The sequence below is a fragment of the Thunnus maccoyii genome, chromosome 21 (assembly GCF_910596095.1).
Source record: "Thunnus maccoyii chromosome 21, fThuMac1.1, whole genome shotgun sequence".
Lineage (NCBI taxonomy): Eukaryota > Metazoa > Chordata > Actinopteri > Scombriformes > Scombridae > Thunnus > Thunnus maccoyii.
The window spans coordinates 14,800,041-14,820,592 of NC_056553.1; the positions used below are offsets into that span (position 1 = coordinate 14,800,041).

The 20,552-nt window shown below is 39.9% G+C and overlaps 1 protein-coding gene across 7 annotated transcripts in view; it reads left to right on the plus strand.

Moving 5' to 3' along the window:
• The first annotated feature begins 262 nt into the window (after positions 1–262).
• neto1l (neuropilin (NRP) and tolloid (TLL)-like 1, like) overlaps positions 263–20,552 on the plus strand; it is an 84,707-nt gene continuing 64,417 nt past the window's right edge. For 5 of the 7 annotated variants that reach the window (XM_042398680.1, XM_042398679.1, XM_042398681.1 and 2 more), the window contains exons 1-4: positions 263–973; positions 1,800–1,856; positions 1,966–2,100; positions 2,504–2,752. In XM_042398680.1, coding sequence (XP_042254614.1) covers positions 946–973; positions 1,800–1,856; positions 1,966–2,100; positions 2,504–2,752 — 469 coding nt within the window. In that variant the 5' untranslated portion in view covers positions 263–945. Of the gene's footprint in view, positions 974–1,799; positions 1,857–1,965; positions 2,101–2,503; positions 2,753–11,857; positions 11,937–20,552 lie in introns of those variants that run through there. The other 2 variants (XM_042398678.1, XM_042398684.1) reach the window with 2 other exon arrangements.

Genomic DNA, 20,552 nt, shown 5'->3' on the forward strand with positions numbered 1-20,552 from the left:
TTCTGCTTACCTTTCCATTTTCGTTGCACGAGCTGAAATGAATTCTGCAGCTCGTGCTTATTGTTCAAACAAACATACAGAATCATATACACCTATTAGCACTTCCACCTCTACTTTTCCCGGTGCCTGCTCATGTGTGCGTGAAGGGGGGCGGGTGGGATGGAGGGATGAAGTCGTGTCCTGGAGAAGTTTTCAATACGTGCGTCTAAAGTGCGCGAGGATTGTGGCGCATTGGACGGCTGTAGTGTTGAATGAGCGGAAGGAGGAGGGAGATTATACATTAACTCCTGCTGGCTGCGGGGACTCTCCAGTTGATAGAAGACAAGACAGAGGGATGCACTCAGAACAACACTGACAGCTCCCCCCCCCCCAGAAACGACAAATGAAACCCAAGCGAAAATCCACTTGACTGTTTTGACAACCCGGGAATTTTTACGCACCGCAAAAGAGTAAAGATAACGCTGCAGAGATGAGTGTTGCGCGGTTCTGCGTGCTTCTGAAGGATCCCCGCTCCTGATACAGGGACCAAAGAGGACAAAACAAGCCTGTCCATGATATTTTCAAAAAGAAGATCGCAAAGGTGGAGCGATTAGAGAAGGGCTGATGACGGGACTATTAATCCTTTCAGTGCATCAAAAGCACCAAAGGGTATTAGAAACGTTTGGATGGAAATCGGGCGAGTGTTTAGAACTGTTTTTGATGTTATATGAAACTGGTGATTAGTTGTTGTGACACATCCGCAAGGATTTTTCCCCCCCACACATTCAAGATTTTATTCTAAGGAGTAAATTTGGTTTTTCACCGAAAGGTTGTATATGTATGGTATGAGCGGTTTCCCGGCGTGAATTTTCAGAAACTCTCATCTCAATCTTTTTTTTCTCTTCAAGTATTCCCAAATCTAAATGGAATTAGTTGAGTCTGAAGCCGTTTGTGAAAGGAACAGACATGGTACATGGGCACAGCTTCCATCACGGTAAGAACATCCGTATTCATCAGCTGGAGCCTACTTGGCCAAAAAGCTCTGATTTCTTGCCTGAACAAGTCTTACCCTATAACCTACCATAATGCTTCTTTAATCAGTTTGGAAAGACGCTAAATATGAGAGCAACAGATAAAACAACAGAACAGAATGAGGATTTCTTGGGATAAAATAAACAGCATGAGATGAGAAGCAGATTTATTCTGCATCCCACAACCTGTAAACTCAGTGTTGAAACTCACATTGTAAGTTCATGTTGGATTTATTCTCATTTTTTGTGAAATACACTTTAAGAAAACTGATTTGTGACAAGACAGCCATTCCCTCTAAGGTGCTTTGGTTTACAGTCAATTTAATCACTTTTCTTTTTTTTGTAATTCCATTTTTTTAAGAAAGGTTTGGCTAAAGGAAATGCTCTACACTGGAGTCAAATAATTTTTTAGCACAAAGTTACAGTACAGGCCTAGATGTTCTGAGGTATTAAGAGTGTATCAGCATTATGCAGGATTTCTGTTTTTTACACCCCAAAAACATGTGAATCATCATAATTGATAATGTACTTTCATAACTGTTATGTTAATCATTATTTTAGGTATTCTATGCTGTTTGGGGGATCTTTATGGTTACACTCTGGACAGGTTTAGCATTAGCATAATGCTAATGTGAAATACATGAAATCCAAAACCTGAAAGGTATTCCTTGCTGACTCAACCCTCTTTCAGTCAAGCTGTGCACAAAAAAACAGGGAGAAAAACCCAAGATGCTCACATCACAGTCTTCCATTAAATATGCATTTGTCTTTTTATTTGTGTTCTTACAGTTGTTGCAAGTCTCCTCATACTTGGGTTGTCTGGGGCAACAAAGAAGGATACAGCAGGTAATCTCACCACAACCACACATTTTTTTTTCTTTTTTCTGCTTGGCTATCCTCTCTTCCAAGCTTTAATCTCTGACTTTTCTTTTTTACTACGCTCTATATATTTCAGTGAAAAACAATTCTGGAGTGAAGCCTGCAGGTCAATGTGGAACGTGGGTGAAAGAATCAGAAGGAGGGCTTTTCACATCTCCCAATTACCCGAACAAATACCCCCCAGACACAGAGTGTGTTTACATCCTTGAAGGTAAATATTCTCTTTAGCCATTTCCAGCCATTTATTCTCAGCTCAGTCATTCCTCGGGTTATCCTTGAGGAGGGGGATCACAGTAACGGCTATGGTGAATTATGAGATGTATTGGACAGTGAGTGGCTACTTATTTTTTCACATTAGAAGGTGATCTTTGGTGAATCAGTGCAGATGTTCAGGTGAAAATATCATCAAAGTGAATATGGAAGTCTACAGAGAGACTATTGCAGCTCTGGTGTTTTAGAGATGAAAATGACTTAACAGCCAGGATTGAAGATGTGTATTGAACGTGTGGGTGTGTTGATAATGAAACAGGTTGAATGCTCATCAATGAAAGTATGACTCATATTCTACTCCCTGCATTGTTGTAGGTGGTAATTATATTCATTGTGTCTTCCAGCCCCCCCAAGGCAGTGTATTGATCTACACTTTGAGGAGAATTATTCAATCGAGTCCTCTTGGGAATGTAAATTTGACAACATTGAGGTTCGGGATGGACCGTTTGGCTTCTCTCCAATGCTCGGACGGTATTGCGGTCAGCACCACCCGCCTGATATCAGGAGTAGTGGCCGATATCTGTGGATAAAATTTGTTACAGATGGTGAACTGGAAGCGGTGGGATTTTCCGCAAATTACAACTTCACTGCAGGTATGTTGTTTTTTTGCAGCTGTTTTGCCTTACTGATCTTGCCAAATTCATTTCTTCCTTTGTAAGCATACCCGTGCTTTACAGCTTGAACAGCAAGGCTCAGAATGAATAACAAACATCATCCAGGGAACTCTGCCTTGTGGGAGCTTCTTGCAGTTTTATTGATTGTCTGTCTGCACACACTCAGTATCTCCATTGGCAATATACTGTCATTGGCTGGGACACTCTTGTGACTAGGCTAGGCTGTTATTTCTCTTCTCTATATCTGGAGTGATGTGGAATATTTGTCAAATTTTAATTCAGTTCTGCAGCACCACTCGTCACTTTACAGGGCTGGAAGAAGCTGAGTAAGCGTAGCAAACTAATATGTATTGTCGAACACAATCGTGGGCAATTATGGTTATGTGTAAAACCTTGGCTTTCTTAATTTGCCTCATCTTTAGTTGAGATCCCATTACTGAGGCAGCGTGAGGATTGATGACAAGGAATCAGGGCATAACCATGATTTAATATTCCTTCACCTACACTTGACTGGGTTTAATAACGCTGTCAACTTTTTAGGGTGTTTGAAGCTTGAAAGGCAGAGTGCCAGGAAACACGAACAGTATGCCAATTTGTCTCTGCATCAACTCCACCTCCAGGGGCATTTTTACCATTGGAGATTTGAGTGTGCCTTTGTTTATATGATGAAAACATATGCTGAACATTGATGTTCCATCAAAAAAAAAAAAAAAAAAACATGCTACTGGCTACAGGCCACTGAAAACAAAGCTATCGAGGTGAACAGGGAATAGATTGATCTCTAAAGGCTTTGTGTGTGTTGTTACTGAGAAGTGAGGATGGTGGTGAAGCTCTTCACAGGAAATTACAGTGAAGAAATGCAGTCAGTAGCGATGAAATCAAGTGAGGAATAGTTGTGATGGATTTCACACCATGGTTTGTTAAGCAGAAGTACGGTTACTTGTCTGAGATTTGTAAGTAGAAGTTAAAGCTGATGTAAAACACTGCTGTAGCTCAATGTATTCTGTGAAATCACTGTTAAAGTTACTGAGAGTTACACTGTCAAATATAATATTTTGCTTGCTATTCAGAAAGCAGTTGGAAAGAAAAAAAAACAAAGTGCATGAAAAGTAAAACATGAATCGACACAAATTTCAAGGAAGTGTCAAGCTCGGTTATGTGCTGTGCCATAGAGATTGCTCTCTGCTGAGGCATGAATCTCTTATCCTGCAGCAGTGTTATACACATCAGTTGCTCTATGAACTTCGATTTAAGTTTTTCTCTGAAGAAATGCACTTGTGATACTGCAAACGTGTTATTTCAGCAGCATGGTTAGTTGAGTAGCTAAACATTTACCAGGCAATAATATCACTCGATAGATGGATTTTCAGTTCATGTTAACTGTGCTACCATTAAAAGAACACGTCGACATTTTGGGAAATAGGCATATTCTCTCTCTTGCCCAGAGTTAGATGAGGTGATCAACACCACTCTTACATCTGTTCAGTAAATATGAAGCTACCGCCAGCAGCTGGTTAGCTTAGCCTAGCATAAAGACTGGAAAAAGGGGGAAACAGCTAGCCAGGCTCTATGAAAAAAAGTAACAAAATCTGCCAAGCCTAGCTCGTTTGTTTAATTTCTACAAAACTTAAGTTCATTTTTTGCTTGGCTAACCGGCAAAGCTAACCAGCTGCTGGCAGTAGCTTCATAATTACAGACATGAGATTGAAGTCTTTTCAGTTATCTCTGAGCAAAAAAGAAATAAAGGGCATTTCTGAAAATGTTGAACTATTCATTTATTACATCTGAGCATTTAATATAACAATATTTCTGGCTGTATTGACATCTACTATACATGCTTTTCTAGGTAAAATTTCTGTAAAAATTGTCTTCCCTAGTGGATGTTTATAAAAACTGATGTACAGTATACATTATAAGAAACATTACTAATGTAAATATATACTCAGAAAAAAAATATCCAGGAAGGATAGCTTGTTATTTCCAGCCCTGATAGTCATAGTTAGAATCCAGACCACATTTTCTGTAATGTGCAATTGAAGTATTGTTTCTTCACCCTGCTTCTCTTGGGAGTCTCATTGAAAATTTGCTGAGAGGAAAGAAAAAAGCTCTGCCTCTCGACTTGATAGGAAATATCTGTGGCATATGATTTACATAATTAAAGAAGATAAAAGTCCTGAATTCACTCGACTTGATACTCTGAAATCTGGTGATGTGAACAGTGTCTCACATCTGCAGCTGCTCTGCTAACCATGCTAATTCACACAGCCCTCCTCTGATGAATGAGAGAGAGAAAAAAGAGGAAACAAAGGTGACATGAATCAGCTCCTCTTACTCTCTTTCCTCAGTCATTTTAGTAGCATTGAGATAAAAACTCTTATGCCTCTCCTTCACATTCTGCCAATGTCCTTTCAGAGCCTCATGCTCTTGATGACTAATGCGGTTAGTACAGCTGCCAGTAAATGAAGCAGTGACTTGAATCTCACAATATCCAATATCATATCACATGTTGAGGTACTTCAATGAAGCGCTGATAGTCTGCGGCTGTAATATACTCAATATACTGTATGTGGCATCAGAGGAAGTAAGAAATGTTGGTCTAACAGGCACTAGAGATTCACTCAGAACAGTGACTAAATGAACTTGGCTGTCCCAGTGATGTCATGCACATTTATTTGTCGGACAAATTACACCCAGATGCCTCATACTTAGGCTCTGCTTGCGTCAGAGAGAGAACTTTTACAGCAGCCTTTTTTGACTTCTGCAAAATACACTGTAGCTCATTTTTACAGGGACATCAAAGCTGTGGAAGGAGTTTGACAAAAGATATATTTGAAAATCTAGTGTCGAACTCTTGTCTACTGAATGAATTCAGCTACAAAGACAGCATTTCATTTATGACACTGTCAATCACCTGTATAGGGATTATTACAGGAAAGCTTACCAGGCCGTGGAGTCCATCTGGCAGGCTGAATGTGTGATTCACTTTAGTTACCTGACTGAATGAGTGTACCTTGCACTGTAGTCAGGAAATACCTCTGCCCACTTCTTAATCCTAGCACATAGTACTGTATGTGGGCTCCAAGATGAACAAAAGTCACAGCTCATACAGCCATTACATACTGTAGATCCTGTCCTAATATTGACTTAAAGCGGCTAGAATCAATATTTGTCAGTGGCGTCACTCGTAGTGATGAACCTATTATACCTAAGAAATTTCTGATGGAGGTTTTTGATAGTGTTGGTCTCACTATTTTATCCATTGTAAATAGTTCTTTGTCTACTGGCTGTGTTCCCTCCTGTCTTAAGCATGCAGTAGTTCACCCACTTCTCAAAATACCTAGCCTTGATCGTCTTGAAAGATTTAGAGAAGGTTGTTTATTTAAAGTTGATTTATTTTATGAATAATCATAACATCTTTGTTAAATTTCAATCATAGTACAGAAACTGCCCTCATAAAAGTATAAAATGATCTTTTACTGTCAGCTGTTGCAGATGACTGTTCAATTTTAATTCGTCTTGATCTCAGCTCAGCATTTGATACAGTTGATCACTCTATTCTGTTGGAAAAGTGGGTTGGCATCAGGGACACTGTCTTAGACTGGTCCAAGAAAACAGAATTTTCTCAGTAATGATCAATTATGCCTCTTCCTCAGTGGCCCCTCTGACATGTGGTGTTCCCCAAGGCTCTACCTTGGCCCTCTCCTATTCTGTGTGTATATGCTGTCTTTGGGACATATAATTCATAAACACAGTATTCAATACCATTGTGATGCAGATGACATACAAATTTATTTGCCATTAAAGACCAGCGAAGAAGGCAACTTTCATCATTTATTATCTTGTCTGTCAAAAATAACAGGCTGAATGTCCCAAAACTTTCTCCAGCTAAAGGAAAACAAACATAATTATTTTTGGTCCTCTAAAGTCCACACAAATGTTACAGAAACATCTTGGCTCCCTATCTACAAATGTCAAACCTGCAGCCAGAAACCTGGGTGTAATATGTGACAGTGACTTCACATTTGAAAAGCAAGTTACAAAAGTCGTTCAGTCATGTTTTTATCAAGCATCTCAAAAATCAAGTCCTTTCTCTCCTGACCTGATCTTAAGAAGGAGATACATGTTTTTATTTCATCTTGGTTGGATTATTGTATTTCACTGTATTCGAGGTTAAGCCAAATAACGATTTCACGCCTTCAGTTGGTACAAAACGCAGCTGCAAGGCTTTTAACAAATACTAGAGGACAAAATCGTATCACTCCTATTTTAGCCTCTCTTCACTGGTTACCAGTCAGTTTTAGAATTGATTGTAAGATTTTACTGATTACCTTTAAAGCACTTCATGGCTTAGCGCCCAGCTACATTGCCGAGTTATTACTCCCCAACAATCCAGAGTGCAGCTTTAGATCATCAGACAGGACCCTTCTGGCTGTACCTAAGTCACAGCTCGAATAAAAGTGACCGGGCTTTTGCAGTCAAGGCCCCTCAGCTCTGGAACTCTCTGCCTGAAGATTTGCGGCTTGCAGACTCAGTGACATCTTTTAAATCACTTGTCAAAACTTAGCTCTTTAGAAAGGCCTTTATTTAAATGATACCACACTGTTTTATTTCCAACATGTCTTATCTATTGTATTACTAGTGTTGTTCTATTGTTTTATGAAAATTATTATTTTTAATCTTATACTAGGGGTATTTTATTCTGTTTTATTCAAATAAGGTGCATACTAATGCACAACAGTGTCTCAAAAATGACAAGATACAATACACTTTACCATATCCTGTTATCTTAATACCACCTCCAAGCAGCATGCACAGCTTACTGTAAGTGTATCCCAGAAGTCATCATGTTCTACTGCCTCGCAATCAAGTCCATATATAAAAACCAGTTCAATCAATTAAGAGAGGGAAGCATGGGACAGAGGCGTAAACACCAAACCACCCACTAGAAGAACTGGTTTGGGAGAAAGGTTGAAAGCCTCAGGCCATGTAAAGCAAGACTATGTATGAATATGCAGAAAATTAGATTTTTATTTTTGTTTCATCCTTTCTGTCTTTATTCTGCCCAATATATTCACTGTGGAAAAATAGTTAATTATTGAAATAGTGGACATTTTTGAAAGTGTGAAGTTGAGCCATTGTCTCTGTGCTAATTTCAGAAGTTTGTTGATACAAATGGGTAAAGTTCAGCTGTCAATAAAGCCAGTACAGTTCATAAAGTATCAAACTGGAGGTTAGCAACAAAGCAAAAATGTTACACTGTGACAGGAAGCCTTATACATAACACAAAATTGCAAGTGGAACAGTTGGATACAGCATGTGCAGCAGGGAAAATTATTGAGTGGAAGAACTTTGGTGTGTATATTTCTGTGTGTACGTGTGTACAACAGTGTTTGGGGGATTTGAGCAGCATTCTGCTATTCAGGTCATCCTAGGGCGCAGTGACCTTAGAACCCTCTGGACTGGTAGATTAAGTGGTGTTTCAGCACCTTAAGCCAAAGCCAGAGCAAATAAAAGCTGCAAGTTCCCCCCTCTCTTGCTCCCTACACTCTGATCATTGGCTGTTTGTAGAGCCAAGACCTGGAGGTAAGGCTATTGCTGCTGTATGAGAGACTCAGGAAGTCTTTGTGCATTTCCTTGATCTTTATACCAGCAATATGTTGTTCCTTTAATGAAAATATTGTGGGGAAGTGAAAAAAATACATGCAGCATACCCATGTGGCTCCTTTGCTTTTCTGCTGTGTCTTAGATATGATGTAGATTTCCTTTGTTGGTGTGTGAATAAGTTTAAAGATGAAATATGAAGACTTTTTTGTCATTACAGTGGAATTGTGAGTTGTTTCGTGAAAAATGATATGCTGAATTGGATTTGTATAGTTTTGAGTTTATAGTGGGGTTTTTTGTTTTAATGTATTTTGTTATCATATCTTTTGTTGTCAAGATTGGAAAATTACTTGAACCTTTAATCAAACGTTTGTATTTTAAATGTGAAAATTATGCTAATTTATGCCAAAAAAAATTGATCCCTGGAACATCATAATATAAAGTGGTCAACATGGCAGATAGCCTCATATTTTACCTATAGTAGCACTGCTACTTAATGTTTTTTTACTATTTAGAATTCAGGCCATGTCTAATAAATCTATAATCAAGATGACACTGATTGATCTAAGTGCCTTATAGCCCAACCAAGCTCGAACTGGACTGAGAATCATTTTGGAATGAAATGAGTCAAATGATATTTAATATTACAGCTGGAATAGGATATATGAGCCTCTCATAAAGGAGGCAGGGCCATAAGATTGAACCTAGATGGGCTCAAACTGGAAAATTGAAAATTGAACCGAAAAGATCGACTCGTCGCTCTTGGAAGGAACTGACTGCGACAGCACCATTTCAGGGGCTGGACAGAAAGTTCAGCTACTTCCCAGTTTCACATCTATCTCCAAAGTCATTTGCCAGTGGCAACACCCGACATTTAAATGTTTGATTGCTTTTTGTTCAATTGTATCCACTAAACTCTCAGAATCAAGTTTCCAAAGATACTGACATTCACCGGATTGGCAGAGAGAGGCATATAGTAATTCATAATTTCAACATATCCCCATGAATAAATTACTACACAGGTCGATTGTACCTGCACTCCAGAACGACCCATAATAGTGTAATATTCCGCTTTCCAAAATAGGAATATAAAATGCTGCTTTCCAAAACTGTTACAAATCACTATTAAAAGATAATTATGTTTTATGGTGTGACAATGCTGTGGTTAAGGGAAAGATGGTTTGGATTAAAACTATCACTTGAAACGAAGTCAGTACTTTAAGTTATGTAACCTTTGTCGTCATGGCAAGTAAACAAAACCATATGTTCCGACTACTGGTTGGAAACATGACACTCACGGTTGGAAATGGGAAGCGAACAGCGGTCTAACAGCGGCCTCCTGAAGCTAAGTTCACTTTTTGCCATGTAACTAACTATCTAGTTACGCAACCGTTATCGTCATGGCAACAGTAAAATGGGCAGCTGTGGCTCAGAAGGTAGAACGGGTTGTCCACTAATCAGAAGGTCAGTGGTTCAAACCCCAACTCCTCCTGCCTACATCAAAGTGTACTTGGGCAAGATACTGAATCCCAAATTGCTCCCAATGGTTGCACCAGCACCCTGCGTGGTAGCTTGTCGCCATTGGGGTGTGAGTGTGTGTGTGTGTGAATTGGTGATTGAGCAGCAGAAACATTGTAAGTGCTTTGGATAAAAGCGCCATATAAACGCAGCCATCTACCATTTAGTAAACAAAACTGTGATGTTGTTATAGTTTTTTTTTTAAATGTCCTGACTTGCAGTTGGAAACATGACACCAACGGTTGGAAACAGGAAGCGAACAGTGGTCTATCAGCAGTCTCCCGCAGCCAAGTCCACTTTTTGCCATCTAACTAACTATCTAGCCATCCACCATCCACCCAACCCGCCCCCTCCTAATACGGAAGTCACCTTGTACTGATGTCATCTGAACTGCATCACTTTCCTGGGTCTTAATTGCTATGGCTGCTAGACAGCGTCTGTCACTCAAGCGTAACTATAGGTTGTTTTGCCGGCCTGAATTTTAGACCTATACTGTCGTTTTTCTTGTGAGGACAGGCTGCATAATTTTTGTATTTTAGAGTAAGTAAGCAACAGAAGTTGCAGTAGGAACCAAAGACTGTAGTGTGCAAACAGACAAGAAGATATTGAGAGTTGAAAGTGCTCTTGATCTGGAGATGTTTTATGAGCAGTCAAAATCTGAGAAAATGAGCAATAGAAGAATTCAAACAATTATAATACATTTGACAGCAAAGTGCCTAATTTTTGACGTACTTTTCTTTCTAGTTGAATGTTATTCACTGATCATTGGCATTTACTTTATTGAACAACACGGCATGTACTTTTTAAAACTCTGTGCAGAGACAGGGTGTTAAACTATAAAGAGAAAGAGGGTAAAAATATAGATGGCAAAGAACAGTCACTGTAGCCTTAAACATCAGTTCACGATTCTGCTTCTTTCATTGCAGCATGGAAAAGCTCAACAAGCATTTGCTTGAGACACACATTTCAATCAGATGACTGATTCTTTCCTGTTTCCTTCCTGTGTAGGAAGGAAACAAGACATAGGAGACATGGGGCGTTTCTTCTGATTTTCAAAAACAAAAAACATGGAAATGCCAAATTTCTGTTCAACTATTTCCCAATATCTTAACCACTTTTAGGCGAGATTGAGAAACAGGCCATGCAGTCGCAGAATCCTAGTTTAAATAGATGTAATTCTCATAATGAAAACTGAGCTCAGCCCATATGGTCTGGCTTTTTCTACTGGGATACCTCTCAACTTAAATCCAATAAAAACATTGTCAAAACTTTGTCCCACACTGATATAGCACCTAAGGCCGTGGGAGTAAAATTTCATTTTCCATCGCACAATACTGGTAGGGGCTCAGATTCTCAGAGGAGCACAGAGGAGAGAAAGATGAAATTCATGAGTAGAAATAGTGAGAAAAATCTCCTGTGGTGCATTTTCTGGTGTCCTCCCAAGATCTCAGTGAATGTTTGCCTGAATGGGCTGCTTGCATATAGTCACATCTCATAAATCACAAAAAAAAGATCCTCCACCCAATGTTTTGCTCGAATGCTTATTGTCATTAGTACTCCCTACCGTGCCAGTCTCTGGGAGTTTTTTCCTTGATTGTTCAGCACTGCCGACTGTTTCTCTGATTGTAATGGGTCTGTCTTTTCTCTTCTGGGAAAATGTGTAGGTGTATATTACTCACAGTGAGGGTATGCTCCTCATGTGTGATGCAATTTCCCCAAAGTAATGCCATCAGCTGAAGGGCTTTGGCAAAGAGAAAATAACCAGGTCTGTTTATTTTCAGATGACTCATTTCAGTGTTAAAAACCTGATAGTGGTCTAGACAAAGAAGCAGAGCTGCATTTGGAGAACAGGCTCTCTCTTTTGGCTTTAGTCTGTCATTCAGCCATATGTTTTTAAGTCCTTGCTGCCCACACCAATCTCATATCATAATAAAAAAAAAATCTTCTCTGCTTGTATGTGGTTAGGAAGAATGACAGTTTCTACGTTTGAGCTCAGCTGAAGATACCCTCCCTCCACACTGCCTCTGTTTTAGGAAATCTAGATGGATGGAGCAAGTTAGCATTGCAGGCACACCTCTTGCAGCTGTGGAAGAGGTCAGTAGCACCCTCGCTCCCCTCACTCATCTCTCTGTTCCCCTCTTTTTTCAGCTAACACTACCTCATTTCTTCTCTCCTCGCCTCTCCCCCTGCCATGCCTGGTTCATGCTCTATGTGTTGCACAACAGATCCATGTGAAGGCAAAGGTGGCATTCGCTTTGCTTGGTATACATGTTTTTAATGTTTTCAGTGGCTCTCCAGGAAAATTCAGCAATGCAAATCCATACTTTCATGTTAAAATATAATTCTGGTTTATTACATCCTGGTTCTTATTTTCCATAGTTTTGATTTCTGTTGGTAATAATACAGTGTTTCCCACAGGTTGAGAATTTACTTGTTGTGGTGGGTGGCGTGGCGTGTGACAGACGATGACAGACAACCAGGTTCAGTAGCCTAATAAACTAGTCAAACAAAGGTTTATGAATAACTTAATTCATTGCTGTCTGAAATGATCTAAGTTTGTTTCCCTACAGCCTATTGTCTGACATTTCTGTTGTTATAAGAGTTTGCATCCAACCTGTGGTGCTTTTTGGCTCGATTCTTGATTCAAAACCCATTCTTGATTGAATGAATGAAGGAGGCACTATTTTCAGTCTCTTGCTCCAGAATACTGGGTGCCAAACCATTCACTAGTGTCCTCAGTCCACTGAAATACAATATGAAACATAACTGGCAATTAAGATAAATGGCCCACAGCCTTTTTATTTAAAAAGTTAACTGCATTAATTAATGAATTAATCAATTTGAAAGCATCTTACAGTCTCATGCTTGTATGAGAACAACAAAATGAGTGGGACACAGAGTCAGTCACAGACTTTACCGTTAAGTAATGTAGGCAACTGTCCTGGCCCCCCAGCTAAAAGCTATAGTTGGGGGCCCCAGCCATAATATCATGGGGCCCCCAAATCACTGAATCCGCCCCTGGGCAGAGTGATCCACTGTGTTGTTATTAACGTTATGTCTCCAGCAGTGGAGAGCAGCCTCTCTGCTGCTCCGGGGAAAGACATCGCTATCCTTTTTGAGGTGAAACAGACTGAGCACCGGTTTACTTTCTTCGCCTCAGAGTTGGTTTAAGTTGTTTAATGTTGCGGTGTGTGTTAGTCAGCTGGTCTCCTTTGTTACTGCTGGAATTTGCTGCTCCGCTACATTAGTCTCTGAGTGACGGTCCCTACATCACCAAGCCTCTATAACTACATACATTTCAAAGACGTGCAAAACAACGTTGCTGCACCACCTTCTAGTGTACCTGGATCTTCGTCTTTTTTTTCTCATTCAGCCCCACTTCTACTCCACTTGACTCCTCTCCCATCCCTGCTCTGATTTCACACCTTCCTCTTTCCTGCTTAGTGGAGGAAGCCCGGCACAGAATGTTCACCAGCTTATCAGACAATGAGCCTTCACTCAGGGGACAGCCAGTCGCCCCTTGGAACTTAACTCACTATCCAGCAGGATGGCTGATATTTATGTCCTTTGGCTGTTTCAGTCACTCCTAGCCAATTACCCTGCAGATCAATCAGTGGCTCAGCCTGCCTCCTGCCTCTATCCTCTGTGGCAGTTTGTTAGCCAGGCCTGCTGTTCAGCTACAGATGCTGTGGGGGTCAGGGCAGCACTCTGTTGTAGCTGGAAGTCTGCAGTAATGTAAACCATGCTGGCTGTGGGGGTTTATTTGTGGCCTGCTTTGGGAATTGGAGTACAACGGTTGTGTTTCTCTCTACTGTATACATACACCATATGTATTAACCTGCGTGTACATACAGTATACTGGAACATGTGTATTTGTCTAAACCATGCATCTCTACAATCTGTAACGTAATCTTGGCTGCTTCCCTATTCAAACCCCTGTGTCCTTCCTCTGCCGCATCCACAATGGAGCGCCCCATTGTGTATTCACGCAGTGTTTGCTACATTGTACACATGATGCATGTGGTCGTCGCTCTCAGAATTGCATTGGAAATTAGCTGGGCTGTTGTAAGTGTGTTTTTTTCCCCACTCCCTTCCTCTGTAGGCATAACAGCTCGCCTAGGGCTCTTTGTTTCATTAGCCTATCACTGTGGTGGATCCTTGGCTGTCATGCTGAGAGCCTGACTCTCTCCATTATGCTGTATTAGACAGCAATGAGATTGAGCTGTGTGTTTTATCTCTGCACATATTAAGGCCTCAACCCATCGAAAACGTCTTAGAGAATTATTCTCTTAAAGGTTGATTGAAAAGGTCTTTTCATTTTTGGGAGATGAATGACTTTTGTTTGCTCATCGCTCCTGATTGTATCTCTGATTTCAAAGGACATCGTAGAGCAGATTGCTTTCTACGCTTGACGAGTTTTGCTTTTGTTTTCATCTCCTCATCAGTGGGATACCTCCTTTGGGTGTTGGTGTATTAACACGCAGGGATAAAAAGTCTAATAACTGCCTCAATAGGAGTATGAATGATGAATGTTCTGTTTTCATCATCTACGCTTTGCTCTCCCATTTCCTTATATCCTTTTTGGCAGTGGATTGGACTCTGCAGTCCCAGCTTATCATCTAAGAGCAAATGTCTGATTCCAAAGGGACCTAAATCCCATTTGGCATCAGGGTAATCTAATAGGTAATAGCAAGCTTTTGTTTTGCAGCTGGGAGAATGATGTCAACATTTGGGTTCTACAATGAAGAAAGGCAAGACCATGATGGGATTATGAAATGTGGAATTTGAGTAATTCTCACAACATTTCAGAATGATAAAGCAGTTGTGAATTCAAGCTGATGCCCACGACAACATATAATATCCCCTCTTAGGAAATGACAGTAAAATGAGATGATGGTACATTTTATGAAATGAAAGTGCAGCTTGGGTCATATACCGGCTGTCCCGTTCTATATATTGTTGTGACTGTGTTGGAGGGCTAATGCATATTATTACCATTTGATAGGTTTATAGAAAAGTCATGAAAAGTGGTTTATGGTTTGTAACTGACTGTAATTCTCCAGCTCCTAGCAGTCCACCATATTTTATTTATTCTAGGGTTCCCTAGGTCCAGCCAATGTAGAAATATTCAAAGTAATAATAATGGAATAAAATTTATGTACAAAGCAGGGCAGAATAGAAAAATGTATATCAGTCTGTATCTGTGCTGAATTTGGAGAGAGATGGTTGAAGTGATGTCTGATGTTGAAGTGGAAGAGGAAAGCTCATTCATAACCATAATGGTAGAATTTCAGCCAGGCCAAGCCTAAATTTTATACACTTTGCCTGCATCCCCTTGTTTTCTCCTGTCTGTTTGAAGGATTGCTATTGCACCCAAAGGATCCATTATGTGAGCTTGCAGGCTGCTAAACAGCTCCTACAGGAGAGACCAGGTTAAATTTGAATGTTTACTGTTTGTCGTCCTGAAGGTGTGTGTGACATTTGGTTTCTGGTGGGTGTGAAACAGATTGAGCAATGTTCTGTGCAGTTGTTTCAGTTCATTTTCCGCCATTTTGCCGAAGGTGTCAAGCATTTACTCAGCACTGAAACCTTGAGTCACAAAAGCTGAAGGAACTGTCAGGATGACAGTGTAACAAACATAAACACGCCTTTAGCGAGGTGTTGGTTTCCCTCAGCTTTCTCACACATCTCGTCTTCTCTCATTCTTGTCAAAGCTCAAATTGCTCATCCATCTGTGATTATTGAGGTGCAGGGGTGTGCGAGAGAACATTTTTATTTTCTTCTCAGACCACTGATTGTATACCAATAGAGTCCAGCAAGTCAATTAAGAACGTCTTCTTCCATTGGACGACCGAATTCCTTGTGGCAGATTGCCGAGAGCACGGACCCGGAAAAGTCAGGAAGTCGATCATATGTGTTCATCTCTGTTTCACTCTCAAACAAACACTGACAGCCTGCTGAACAGCATGGCCTTGCTGGCATTTCATTTTCCATTTGGCAAGCTCGATTAATCACAGCACTCCTATACAATGCGACGCACATGGCCACCCACCACTGCTGGCTCTCATTATTCCCCTATGCAGAAAAATGTACAGCTAGGGGAAACTGAGGCAGAGAAAGAGCAAGAAGAATGCCAAAGCTACAATATAGTGCTGCATACTGTATATGTTACAGGAAAGCAAAACATAACAAGAGACAAAGACGGAAGAAAGGATAGAGAGATTCAGCGATACAGGGAAAGATTTGGATTGCTGTGAATAGGTTATGGCCATGCTGTGAGGAAGACTGATAAAAGATTGGGGCTGCTCCATGTCCCCTCAAGGCTCTGCTTCTATCTGAATATTCATTGAGCTGACACTGGCTTTTCTCACCACCATCTATAAAAGGATGCCAATTGGCTTTTACCTTGTGGCTTCTAATAAGCCTCTGTGCCTAACATGCATGCAAACGACTGCTCATTATACAACGCTACACATGCACACACATAGTGATTCCTTTACTTCCTTTTCAACTGCCCAAACAGTTTGCCCTCAGTGTGTTTAAATTACTAGATAACAGCTTTTCTGTGACAGTTGTTTGGATTCATATCTCCAGGATTGAAACAGAAACATGCTGACTGACTTCATCTTCTTTCATGCGTGCACTATGATTGTTTATTCATTCTGTATAATTAAATATCTGATCAGCTACAGGGGGATGAGCAGGGTTTTAAATCAGGTGAAGGTGGTACCGAATAGTTTTAAAACCATGTGTGCGTGCGTGTACGTGCCAATTTTCCAATACAGATGGTAAGTTGTTGATACCTGTGTTTCAAGGAGCACAATTTCAAATAGGCTACATATCCTCCAAGTGATGTAGCTTACTACTACTGCTGCATTTAGGCTTAATGGTTTACATTGTTTACAACTCCTCAATCAAACTTTTGATTTAAATAGGGATGATGGTGTATTTAAAATTATCTCCAAAAGATGTTCAGCTAATTTGAAAAGATGATGCCAATGTAGGCCTTTTCCTTGATACTATAAAAGCCTAAGCTCAACCAAAATAACATCTGTTGCCAAAATACTACCAAAACTGTCTCACTGTATGTTTGAGATTACAATAAACGGTATGTTGAATAACATCAGGCAGACATGGCTGAATATGAACATAGCTGCTGAAACAGTGGAAGGGTGCAAACACATCCCTATAGGTCTACATGGTTGACAATATGGTGGTACTATAGGTCTGATATTACATTAAATGGTATGATGAATAACATCAGGCAGGGCTCCAGAGTACTTTTTTCACCAATGTCCTGGAACAGTCCCAAAATCACACTGTTGTTTCTTTACTTTGTAAAGCAATAAAGAGTTTGCCTGGGGCCTCCACATCACTAAATCTGCTCCTGTTGATGTATGAGTTTTCTTTAATGATTTACTTTAAAGATTAGAGATGCTGCTTTCAGTAATTGTTTTCATCCTTTGCAATAGTTTCATATTTATGTAGCCTACAATGTATGCTGCCTGCTGCGGTCCCGTTAACTCCTTATAACTCATGCGGTCTGGAAAGACTGTAGCATGCTGAGTGCACCAATTTCTCCAGCAATCTCTCTTGTATAATTGTAGAAATAATTCTTTAGTGTTCCCTGTAGTATTCCCCATTGTTAGTTTGCTTAGTTGTGAGTCAATAATTCTTGCCTGACGAAAAATGAAGCTGAGCAGCAGCTCTGCTCTGCTCATATTTAAGAGAATGTAATATGGTATTAATATTAATATTTTCCTCATTAATGATGTATGATTTCACCACCCGCGACCCATCCGCTATTAATCAGAAAATAATTTTTGATGACCCAACACGCCCGATTTGATAAGTGTTTAAGGCTTAGATTCTAACAAAAAAGACCACAATAATATATTTAAATCGTCTAAATGTAGCCTATGCTTTAGCCAGTGATTGTAACTATTTTAACAGCATGAGAAGACGCATTGCGTTGTTGTCAGCACTCGGTTCAGTTTGTCATTTGCTAAGAGATAGTTTAAAATAAATAAATAAAAAATTACATATAAAATCCCTTTTATCCCGGGACAATGGGACACCGTTAGTCTCAAGCCCTCAGGCAGACATGGCTGAATATGAACATGGCTGCTGGGACAGTGGAAGGGTGCAAACAGTGACAATCCTCTTCACACAGGCCTACTTGTGTTTTTCCCCCTTGAAATCTTCATAGAGTAACTTATAGACTACACAGTGCAAAGATAATTCCAAGAGTATTTCTAAATTTTGATGCGATTTTCCTGCGTGTAGCTCTACAGAATCACAATCATTTATGATTAGAACATCTGTTCAGTCAATCACATTTCTATAAAACCATGGAGTGCTACACCTAATTTTGTTCATAAAGAGGACTTTCCAGTCAATTTAATCGTACAAGCATGACAGCGGAAATAATAAAAATACCTGCATTTTGCTGAATAGGGAAGCTTCACAAAGTTCACATCGCTCTTCTATGAACTTGTGTTTACATGTTAATGTAAGCTGTGGTTGCTCTGCAGAGGGCTGGACTTCATTGTTTTTATTTTTTGTGGTCTTGTCCCATTGTTAAAAACGTTACAATATTTATCCTCATTGTTTTTGTACATAACAAAATTCAATGCCTCCCCTCTCAAAATGAAGACATTTTAAGATATATTTGGACCTTGAACTACGAATAAAATATATTGAAATATATTATTAAAATATATTTTAAGACATTTTAAGACTTTTTAAGGATCTGTGGGGACCCTGATTTTGACGGAGCCTGGAAACTGATCGAGGCAGCTGCCTCAAAATTCTCTATGAGGAAAAAACCCTGGATGATGAATCCTTCAGTTTGTCAAAAACTGTTTGTCAAAAAGTCATCCATTCAGCACATTTATATAATTGTTATTCAGTTATGATCCTGGATTGTCAGATTCACAGTAAAGCAACTTTTATAAAATTCTATGTTGCACAGGACAGATGATAGATCTGTCTGATCTGACAGATCCTTGGTGACAGTATTGAGCTTGAATCTGTTGAAAAAGAAAATCTACACTCTGCAGATACAGCGTTCTGAAATGATCACCATTGCCGAGCTGCCTAGAGTAGAGTTCGTCTGTGTAAACAAGACAAGTAGCAGTTGAGTTCTACTTTCTGGTGGAGAAAGTAATCTTTTGATACGCACATATGTGGAGTCCTGCAGATGCAGACACAAGGATGCTTTGATTTCTGTGTCTTAGTGTGTGGACAGTTCTCATCTGACGCTTGAGTCAAGCTGGATTTTAGCTGGGGGAAACTACTCAAATCTGTATGCTACTCCTAATCCCTGCACACAAACACAGACATACACACTAGACCTCCACTGAGCGGCTACATCTGAACCCTCAGATCAAAAAATCCTTTTCATTTTGTAGTCCAGTTTGTTTGTAGGGATGATGTTGGTTCTTAGTTTGTATGCTGGCAGTAAAAACAGGCATGTTTGTCAGGAAAAGAAAACAGTAAAATAATGTGAACTTGCAGAAATGTATCTTCACGTGGAACAGTACAGTATATGATTACTGCGCTTTACCTTTTGTCAGTATTGCACATATTTTGTCCTTACTCATAACCAACCTCACCATCTACAGCAATCTTAAATATTCCTTTTGGAGCTCCTTCTGGTAAGATGTAGAATTCAAGTGAGATTGAAATCAACATTCCTTCCCTAGATAGCTGTGTGCCACAAGGACATAATTTTCTTTTCCTTAAATTAGAAAAGATTAGGTTGAATCTGTGTGGCACGGTTGAGAATTTTGTGGCCCCTTGGGCAACACTTTATTTCATAGTGTTTCAAAAGTCTGCCAACTTTGCCTTCTGATTTAGTTGATTTTTCACAGTCTCTTTTTAACTTTCTCTTTTTGTTGTAGAAGGTGAAAATATGTGTGTGGGTTGCCCGCTGCACCAGTGATTTAAGACAGGAAAAGAATTTCTCTTTTTGTGCGAAATGTACATCACTTATCATTTTAAACCTTTAGCTTGCTCCAGTTTGTTGTTTGACATTTGAGTGAAGTACTCTACTAAAACATGCCAGCCTCCAGATCAGAGCTATTAATTCCCTCTAAAACCACATGCAAGGCCAACCCACCACACCGAGCATTTGCAATCACACATCATGAACTAATCTCCACTGCCACAGCATTCATTTGAGCACAGCACAAGGTACAAGAATGCCTGAAACAGAATCACACGGTCATACATCAGACAGAGAAATAAAGAAAAGTGTGGGGTGGGATTAGGTTTAAACCCCCCTAAAAAAAACTCATTGTGTGTTTGTGGCTTATAGGAGAGATTGACTGTGATCAGGAGGGAAGTCTGAGTCATTGATTTTATCGCGCTGTGCCTCTGAAGAGGCAAGGCTTTGTGGAAACTTAGATTGTGGTAGAAAGAGCTCAGAGAAAATGCTTAAATTGAGTGTGTGGAGACTAGGGCTTTGGTGTGGCTTAAATATTCATTTGCTGGTGGCTCTAGCTCTGGAGTGAGGTTTTAGCTCCTAGCAGTGGATCTCTTGACATAGTGCTTGTCAAACATCTGTGGTTTCACCCGTTTGACTGAACCAAAACTGACTGAAAAATCTGGTATTTCAGTGTTTTTCTCTTACTGTAGGAATGAGGAAGTTGTTCTT